Genomic DNA, 10,944 nt, shown 5'->3' on the forward strand with positions numbered 1-10,944 from the left:
TTCCGGCAGTTCCATTAATTAATCAAACTATGGAGGTTATGAATATCAGAAGATTAGACTTTATTGGAATATTTTTCCAAAAATCTTTTTGGCCCTTATAATGTACACTCACCGGCCACTTCATTAGGTACAATATACTAGTACCGGGTTGGACCCCCTTTTGCCTGCAGAACTGCCTTAATAATTCGTGTCATAGATTCAACAAGGTGCTGGAAAGATTCCAAAGAGATTTTGGTCCATATTGACATGATAGCATCACAGAGTTGTTGCAGATTTGTCGGCTGCACATCCATGATGCGACTCTCCCCTTCCAACACATCCCAAAGGTGCTCTATTGGATTGAGGTCTGGTCACTGTGGAGGCCATTTGAGTACAGTCAATTCATTGTCATGTTCGAGAAACCAGTCTGAGATGATTCGCGCTTTATGGTTATTCTGCTGGAAATAACATCAGAAGATGGGTACACTGTGTTCATAAAGGGATGGACATGGTCAGCAACAATACTCAGGTACGCTGTGGCGTTGACACGATGCTCAATTGGTACTAATGGCCCCATAGTGTGCCTAGAAAATATCCCCTACACCATTACACCACCACCAGCCTGAACCGTCGATACAAGGCAGGATGGATCCATGCTTGCATGTAGTTGATCCCAAATTCTGACTCAACCATCCAAAAAAAGACTCATCAGACCAGGCAATGTTTTCGTTGAAATTTCCAAGTTGAAAATCATTACAAGTGTTTATAATCCAAACATCTAAACTGGATTCTTCTCCCCCATACAGTATGTGCCTTTTCAAACATACATGAGTTTCAACATATGCTTTACACATTTCATGGTTTTCTAGCTGTATTTACAGATGGTTCTGCATTGTATCCCCAAGTCCCCTCTCGTGCTCTTTTATGACCCCTTTGCCTTAACATACCACCTGTTTTCAAAGACATATAATGGCAAATTGATATGGGCCAGTCTGAACACACACTGGTGACCTACTCACACCTGTAGCTTCTCCATGATGGACGTCAAACGTTCTCCAGTCCCGGCGCCTAGACTGCAGCTCTGCACAAGAAGTTTGGCCATGCCCAACTGAGTCTGTTTTCATATATATATATATATATATATATATATATATATATATATATGTGTGTGTGTGTGTGTGTGTGTGTGTATAAAATTTACTTTAATATTTTAAATAAAAAAACTATATTCTAAATCTACAACCACATTACATATAATAAAGCATTAAATAAGCATAAAATAAATTAATAATAATAAAAAAAACATACCAAAAACAAAACCATGTTTGAGATTGAGATGTTTTATTACTTTCACTGCTGCAGCTATATGCTCTTTTATAATCTCTATACAAAATGTACAAAATCAGGACAGGAGAAAACATGTTAACAGGACCAGAGAAGTCCACAAATTATGCTGAATGTGCCATTTAAGAGTAATCCTGTATTAAAGGGAGTTTTTATATCAGTCTCAATTTATACCTTTCTTACAAAACATAAAGCCAAAAATAAACTCATCAAGTCAAGCATTGTGTATAAACCCAAATATAGCCCGTTCAAATGATCCTACTTAAGGATATCAACAAAGAAATATGATAACTAAAGCATTCTACGCTTTGTGGATGAGGTATGGCATCAACTATTTGACAATTAGAAACACTACATGTTTCTTAAACTAAGCTGTGCATTGAACAACTGATCCCTTTAAGATTCCCTTCCACGTCCTCTCTAAACCCAAACAAACAAAAACCAGGCTTAAAATCCAACTTGAAAATAAAGGCCGTCACAGGAAGGAACTTTATAACAATACAGCCCTCCGTCAGTACGTCAGCGTAACACAAAAAGCTAGGCGATCGATCCAAAACAAGAACACCGACTTCAGTGTGTAAGAGACCCCTTTGTTAACTTATGTAACTACTTACCATTATTATTATTTTATACTAGGATGGCCTGGAGGTTTCATACAACACCAGAAGGCAACCAAACTAACCCATCCTGGAAAAAGGAAGAAGTCAAAGCCTGTTCGTTTACTTTGCATTAGCGCGCACTGCATCACACACACATCAAAACTCAAACTGTCAATCATCATCATATGCCACTTCAGTAATAAACGTCCTGACCACATACTGATATCCCTCAACTATCTATATGGCTGGTTCGTAAACAACAACAACAAGGAAACCAAGGGTTGAGTTGACTGCATATGTAAACTTAGCTGATTTTAATTTCCTATGAGACTTGTTTAGCCGGGCATGAGAAGGGATGGCGATTTCCCAAATGGCAGAGCAGTTTGTGGGCAACATGGGCGTCTTTCAAAGGGTGGCATGGAGCTGAGATGGCCATCTGGAAACATGGGGCCAATGCTGAATGGTGCTAACCCAAGCCAAAGTGCTGAGAGACGGGCATACCACGGAGCAGAAAGAGTCGCGGAGGCATTCTGAGCCATTGCGTATTGGTGATCGTGACAGATTACTTCTGATGCCAAACAGTCTTGAGGCTGGACGTCCAGCGAGGGGTCTGAATAAGAAAGAGTGGAGAGGATGGAGCCCCAGAGACAGAGCACCATGTTGGATGAAGAGGTAGAACAGTGCTGGTCTGGTCCGGCAGTGGTGGGCCGCGGTTTCAAGCTTTCGTTGGTCAGGACACAGCAGTGGAGGTTTGAGGTTTGGCGTGGTGACTCCGGCATGAGCTCAGGGAGGAGTGCTGGTGTCTGAATGGATGTCTGCTTCACTGGGTCAAAGTAAGTGCGGCTGGAGTTGGGGAGACGTCCGAGCTGGTGGATGACAGTGGAGGAAGCGATGAGACCAGCTACGCTAGTCAAGTATAGGAGACCCAACATACAGGTAACCTGGAGGGAAGATTAAGGAACACAAATTATGAAAGATTTTTTTAACAATGCTTGAACAAGAGAAAGAGAGAAAGAGTTAAGCCTAGTTTATACTTCTGTTTCGAGTGATCGGTGTGAGCCACTGCCCCTGCCTTGCACGTAGTCGTGCATTTATACTTCTGCGTGCTGTTTGTGTTGCTCTGCAATACCACTTCTGAAACACTAGCTGGCAGTAGGTGTTTATGTTACACTGTGTCGAGTTTCTTTGCTGGCGTTTTGTTTTTTGCTGAACGCTACCTTAAATGTACAAGTGGCTCAAACTCGCTCATTTTGAGGTGGGAACCAGCGGACGTGCAACAACTTTAATTATAAGGTAAACATAAAACAAAATTTCCATCTGGAGCTCCTTCACAGAACTCGACACTTGTAAACACTTGCTCCAACTGGTTCACGCAGCTCTCACCCCCACCCACACTCATCAACGCTACCAAGCCGACCAATCACAGAGCTTGCACTACGCGCCATTGCGACGTGTAATTACATAGTATAATGCACGATAATGTAGAAGGCAGGCGCCGTGCGTCATGCTGATCACTCAACGCAGAAGTATAAATCAGCCTTAATAGTACCACCACCACCATCAATAATAATAATAATAATAATAATACTAATAATAATACATATAAAAATAAATACAATAACAAAAATTTACAAATAAAATAAATGATAAAGAATACAAGTAGAAGGAGAGTTAAATTTCTCAAAATATGAAACCAAAATTCTCCAATAAAGCTTATAAATTTCTTGCTTTTTAGAGCTGCGAACCTACACGGGTCTCACAGTTCAGTTCGGTTACGATTATCATGCCATCGATTCGGTTCAATTCGATATCACGGTGCATTGATGATGTTTTCCATACACAGTTTTATATTTTCTTCACAGCAGCAATTCTTGTAATAAAATATACAGTATAAATATATTTATATTTATATACTATTTGTAATACAATTTTGTCATTTAATACAAACAGTCAGATATATAAACTGTTCCTTTAAACAACACGAGCATTTATAGCAAATAATATAAACAAATATAAATATCCCGCTCACTTTCTGATCCTTGTCTACCAAGTTTTCTTATACCCCTTTGATTGATCACACGCTTAACAAAAAGGGCTGCGATTGGCTCTTGCGTGCTGGCGATCTTCACAGATGAGTGACACTGATAAGCGGCGATCACAGCTGATCCGTGATAGACGCGGTGGAGAAAACTCTGCAGTCACACGCTCATGTCTGTATCCCGAAGTATCGCTGTAAAACAGCTGAAAGGAGACTAAAAGTCACGCCAGCAGGTCAAATGGGCCACAGTGAGAGAGATATTAAGTTTACTTTCATTCTCTCAATCGCAGTGAAATTGGGGCTTCTGCTGTAAGTGTCAGTGAAAGACTGATCCAGCAAACACACACGCAGTGAAATTGTGCAGTTTCTGTGTTTTTAAGTACTTGAAGCGTTATAAACACTCGCGCTCTCCTCCCTCGCCATAGTAAGCTACAGCGACATAGCGCATATGAGATAAATGACGTCAGTGCATAATAACTGGTTATGATTATTACTAAACCGATACCGATTGTCCGCGTCTGCATCGCAGTGCACTGAAGAAACAATTGACACCCCTATTGCTTTTTAACTTTTACCTCTCTTAACATCTTAAAATATATCACACTTTATTCTTTAAACATATTAACTATAATGGAAATAAACTAAACCATAACTGTGATATACTATTGATTAGTATCTGTAATATAAAGGGTACACTTTATTTAAATATAAGCAATGCTAAAGCAAAGGAATAGTTGACCCAGAAGTAAAAATGTCCTTATTTACTCACACTCAAGTGTTTCTAAACCTGAATTTCTTTCTTCCAATCAAAAAAAAAAAAAAAAGATATTGTGAAGAATGTTGTGAACCAGCAGCTACTGACATCCATAGTAGGAACAAAAATACTACGGATGTCAATGGCTTTTTCCAGAATTCATTAGTAAATCTCCATTTGTGTTCAACAGAAGAAAGACACTCAAACAGGTTTGGAACTAGTGGAGGATGAGTAAATGAAGACCATTTTCATTTTTGGGTGAACTGTCACTTTAATTTACACATGAGCAGCTCATGATCTGGTGTTTACAGCATCTCGGAGCACTTCTGCACGCATAATTTGTGTTTCTTATAAAGGGGCATGGCAAATGCAATATGCACTCACATACTTTGCAAATTTTAATTTCCCTGTCAAATATAATCTATCTCTAAACAATCTATTTAACAATGGAATTATAATTGCAGTAACGTACAACTACAGTAATATAGGGTAAACATAGGAAAAAAAAGATCACATTTAGATTTTACACAAATTGTGCAACATCAGTTAAGTTATGCCATAAATAGAGCAAAGCAAGTATTTGCTGAAATTCTTTTCCATCAAAAAATAGGTGCCATTTGTGAGCCAAATGAGATTTCAAAGCTACAAAAGATTTCAATACTGTTTGGCTTTTAATGACCTTGAATACAGTACCCACATCATATATATTCTAGTTCTTTGGTTTATGAATCTACTCGTATCTGTTCAGTTGTGAGGATTCACCTTGGTAAAGTGCTGGTTTATAGCTGATAGGGCTTCCCTCCAATTGAGGTTCTCCAACAGGACACAGAGATCTGTGTAGGTGAACCAGCCTCGCTTCATACCTTGCCGCTCTGCAATACTAAAAGCAAAGAAAGCCAATTAAAATACGTCTCGATAACACTGAAACTCATAATAACATAATAATAAAATGACAAAACAAGCAGGTATGAGGCCCTTGAACTTTGCTACACGACTCAAAACTGAAGAGAAATGTGCTACTAACACAAATCACACTGGTAAAAAAAATAGCCTGAAAATATTGCAAGAGCGTTAAAGTATTTCTTAGTTTCATAAATCTCTTTTGTTTGTTAAACACAAAAGATATTCTGAAGATGGATAGAAAAAAACAGCCAAAAATACTATGGACGTCAATGGCGTTTTTTTTCAACGTTCTTCAGTGTATCTTCTTTCGTGTTCAAAATACGAAACGTAAACAGGTTTGGAATAAGTAGATGATAAGTAAATGATGACAGAATCTTCATTTTGATTGAACTATCCAGTAGCAAAAGACCTAAATACTCCTGAGCATGTTAATAAAGAAAACCATGCTTGATCTTTTGAAAAGAAAAACAAAACGGTATGCCGTGACCCCTTAAAGGCCAGGAGGAATGTTCACTGGAAATGTAATTTGAGATGCACTGTTATGACACATGTGGTGCATGTTAACTAACCTGCTTTCAACCTGACTGAGGACTTTAAAGAAGTCACTTGGTTCAGTGAAGAGGTTCCACTCCTGCAAATACATGACATCTCGTTTTAAATCACTTTCCACAGAAAAAAAACACACAAAATAACCTTTAGTTCTTTGGGTCAAGCTTACAATTGCATTGAGGAAGTTCATCTCCAGAGTGTTGACAGTCTGAACATCCAGCTTGGCCGCAGTACCCCATTCATCGTTGAAAACCTCCTCCTCTTCTCCTTCATCATACAAATATTTACTGGCAACCATCTGGACAAATTTAGAGAAATTAAGAGTCTCATTGGTTTGTTCATGTTTCTCGCGCCTTTTCTAAAACCAAATTTAAGCACTTTTCAATCACATTTTCAAACTTATCCAACACAAGTTTGGCGAATTACATATTTTCACATACTTCATATTGTATCAGATAAGGATGTACAATATGAACTTAAAACTTTATCACAATATTTTCTGGTATTTATTGTGAAAACGATATGATCAACGATCATTTATATGCATCAACTACGAGACAATAAAAAAGGTCCAGTCTCTTTATGGAAAACTGTACATTTTTTATTTTTATACAGAATAAAGCAATAGAAATTGATAAATGTATCAAACATAAAGAGAATAAACAAACGCTTGTGGTAATGTGTGGATTATTTGTGATCTTCAAGCCATCCTGGGTATTTTAGAAGCATAAAGTACATGTATAATAAAAAGTTAATAACTGACCTAGCTTTTATTACTGTATTAAATACTATAAAATAGCATGATTTCTTATTCATACTGTAATATTACATATGTCTGGTCACAATAAAGTCATTTTAAACACTTGTGTGGTGTTTCAATGTGAATTTAGAGCAAAAGTGCGTTTGTAAACAGGCTTGATAAAAACCCATTTCAAAATCCAAGGTTATCTTTATTACGATAAGTCACTTTTTTTTTGCGGGGAGAATTTTTATCAGTATTTTGCAATAAGATATCGTCCATCCCTAATATCAGATACCATTTGTTATAGTATTCTAGAGTATATTATTTTTAAAGAATTTTTAATGGCATGTTTGTCCCAAAAAAAAGCTTGAAAGTTGATCTACCTAATTTATTCTCTTTATTATAATTTATTTAAAAATGTAATATATAAAATAAATATAACATATTTAGAAAGATAATTTAGTAAGCATTAAAGTATTAACTAAACTAAAGCGACAACTAAAACTGACTTACCATTGATATCAAAAGAGGTCTGAGGAGGAGATCTGTTGCAGGTATTCTGGGTTTCTGTGTCGCAGTCTTTCAATGTAAATCAGGGCCAGCATCATAGCACAGGGAGAGATACAAGCTTCCCTGTAACACAAACAGGGTTTGATGTTACTCATGAGAACATTAATCAAATATAATTGTATCATAATGAGATAAACATACCTGGCCACATGTGCAGCGTATTTCTTGTGGAGTTTCCTAATGGGACTTGGGGCAGATTTCTGGAGAAGTTCCACAGCAATGTCTAGACCAAAAACAATGGATGAAGTGAAAACTATATATTAAATAAAATACTAAATATATACTAAACTATATACTAAATCTGACAGTACTGTAAGGCAATAACGTGACTGTGATCTATAATAAAAAAGCTGTAATCTAGAAAATAACTATTAATAGCAATGCACTTCAACTATAGACAAATGCTTCGTTATGACACTAATAATTATTTTGTTGCTACAATTAAAAATAATTAAAATGACTAAATTATAATAGCTTAATTACATAGTGTGTTGTAAAAATAACTGTGTAACATCTAAATATATTTGTTGCAAAATAAAAATGCACACCAATTCTTTATTTATACTGTTAGATTTGGCTTAACCGTTCTTGAGTGGCTCTATTAATAGTCTTTCTATTGAGATGACTCTAATACATAAAATAAGTTGACCAAAGTTCTTAAGGGGAGAGGACTTTATTGAAGACTGTGAATAGTGCAGTTGCTCAGCCTCGATGTTAACCCGTTGGTCTTCAAGTAACTTAACCCAAAGTACTGCCGGTGAGACACTACTTTATAACAAAAGATATGACCCCCTGGAGATCATCCAACTGGTTGGGTTGGGTCACAACTCTTGACTTCCTGTAGGCAATTTGTTTCACACCTTTTCAGATGCAGATACTTGTTTGCATATGAAACAAGCCATACAATCTATCAATACTAAAGAAAATGCACAAAGCACAGTTTGATGCTACACCAGTTAAAATAAAAATGTCTATTATTACACTCATGAAATTATATTTCAGTATCTTTTTAATTTTTTTACTTGCTGTACATTGAGTGCCTTGAACTTATGATTTTGTTGCTTATCTTTATGAATCCCTCATCTTATCTTTATGAATCCCTCACTGACACATTCATTACACCGGAAGCACTTTTTATTATTATTATTATTATTATTATTATGGATTTAGAAATTGCATTTATATTTAATTGTGATTTGCATTAGTTACACCAAATAAATAAATATAAATAAATAGCAGACATATTAACACTACAATGAATCTTTAAATCACAATTAAATTGAATTGTAAATTAATAAACAACTTAAATACAGTAGCTTGAGTACATAAGCAACAACACTCAACTTCTACTTTTACAATTATATTGAAAACTGCTAAATGCTTTGAATCCTCTTCTTCTTATTATTATTATAATAATGTTTCATGTAAACCAGCGAAGGAGAGGTTAAGGTTATGATATTGCATTAGTTGTTTATAAATGCAACAGTCACTGGCCATCGAAGACTTCAAGAACAACACATACACTTAATACACAAATAAACTTCCTTAAACGTACACAGACAACACCTATATGCTCTAAAACGGCAGGTTAACCATGTTTATATATAATAACTTGTATTTGATTGTAGGCATGGGAATGGTAATAGTTTTCAAGGTATACCACGGTTTGGAAAAGTCAAGGTTTTAAAACCGCCAACATTTTCTGCTATACCGTTCCTAAGGTTTATATAAGATTTTTTTTATTGACTTTTTTGTTGTTTTTTAGGACTACAGTATCAACAGCTGAAAAAAATCTCCAAGATACCATTTTAAATTAGAAAGAAATCTGTGTTTTAGAAACTAATGAAGACTGCAGAAGTCAATTATTCATTTGAATTATTTAGCCTGACATGTTTACTGCTCCAAATTATTTTAAATGTGTCTTAAAATAAAATATATTGTGTTCAAAGTGGGAAAAAAAAAGTGTTTGTTTTTAACCCAGACATTTAAAAATAATATATTTAAGAGCAGTGATCACGATACCGTGAAACTGTGATACTTTTATTCAAGGTTGTCATACCATCAGAATCTTATACCGGCCCATGCCTATTTGAATGCAACTTTAACTTAATTTGATTGTAATAAAATAATGTTCACCTTTTTTCAAACTGCTTTGAAACAATAATTATTGTGAATAATATACAAATAAACTTGAATTGATGTTTGTACTAGTTTTAATTTAGTTGACTCACCTGTCATGGGGCATGATAGAGCATCCAGCGTGCTGTCAGAATCCAGACCATAATACAATCGTTTCCTCACTCTCTCAGACCACTGCTCATGCTCAGGCAGAAACTATTCATGATCACAGAAACAGCGCAATGTTGAGTTAAACATATGCAATCCTCCAAGCAAAGTTGATACTGTCATACCAACCATCGAGACTTCACTACAATTCTTCTCCATGTTACTATTCGATTAGATGCAGTTAACACATTTTAAATATGCCTTTCATTCTTACACTGGTTTGAAAGATATATTTAGACCAACGTTAACGTTACTTATATGAATTTTAACTATACCATTATGTTACTTATGGTGTTTTCCTATCACACCCAAACATTGGGCCTCTGGTGAAGCCTCGAACTAGATTAATACTCACTCACAACAAACTGACATTGTTTTACAGACTGAAACAGATAAGGTATTTGTTTTAGTTACGAATAATACTAATTTCTTGCTAATATTATTGGCTTTATATGAAGGACGCCATGGAATATGGATTAAAAGTTCGTGCGTAGCGTTATGACTGTTTGGCGTGAGTTCCGGAGTCACCCGCCAAAACAGCACAACTAGACCAAAAATCACTGGAGATACTGACCGTAAACTCCTGAAAGTCCGAAAAGGTGAATGTCCGCTCGTTGAACAAATCGCCAAAGTCCATTTTGGCCCTCCAAGATATATCTTAAAAGACTAAAAGCACAGAAAGGCCGAAGGAAGGCGTCGTGAAGCGCCCTCTCTCTGCCGTGACAGCTCCAATGCGACCGATTCTCAATCACAGTTTACGCAAGCCAATGCGCTCAGGCTGTAGCTCAGTTGCGTAGAAATACGTAAACAGCAGTGTTGGTTTTGAAAGACGCGGGAAAGTTAAACACATAAAGCACATTCATGGGTTTTATTATAATACATACATTTATATATTAACTTATCGTTTTCGGTTTTATTCAAAGGCAAGTAAAGCTTTTCAGAAATTTACAGCGAAACACTTATCGTGGTACTATGGATCGTGTTACTTTTCTCACCGCTTCACGTATGGGCCAATGACATTAGGTCATTAGCACTCGCTGAGGCGTTTAATAAATCGTGCGCAAGAACATTTAAATCTGCATGTCAAGAGCTTCACACTGTGTAAGTAGTTAAAAAATGTTGTTCGCAATGTATGTAATTATTTCCAATAACACTAAAAGCCCCGGAGACTTGATGGGGA

General features: G+C 36.3%; 1 protein-coding gene across 1 annotated transcript; it reads right to left on the bottom strand.

Annotated features, from left to right (window-relative positions):
• Nucleotides 1-1,303: 1,303 nt before the first annotated feature.
• On the bottom strand, nt 1,304-10,512 carry cnppd1 (cyclin Pas1/PHO80 domain containing 1). The gene is given in 8 exon segments (XM_056463078.1): nt 1,304-2,863; nt 5,477-5,594; nt 6,187-6,248; nt 6,336-6,464; nt 7,391-7,541; nt 7,620-7,701; nt 9,710-9,812; nt 10,339-10,512. Coding segments are annotated over 8 exon segments (1,314 nt in total). The 5' UTR covers nt 10,402-10,512; the 3' UTR covers nt 1,304-2,257.
• Between the last annotated feature and the right edge of the window lie 432 nt (nt 10,513-10,944).

The sequence above is a fragment of the Danio aesculapii genome, chromosome 1, assembly GCF_903798145.1.
Source record: "Danio aesculapii chromosome 1, fDanAes4.1, whole genome shotgun sequence".
Classification (NCBI taxonomy): domain Eukaryota; kingdom Metazoa; phylum Chordata; class Actinopteri; order Cypriniformes; family Danionidae; genus Danio; species Danio aesculapii.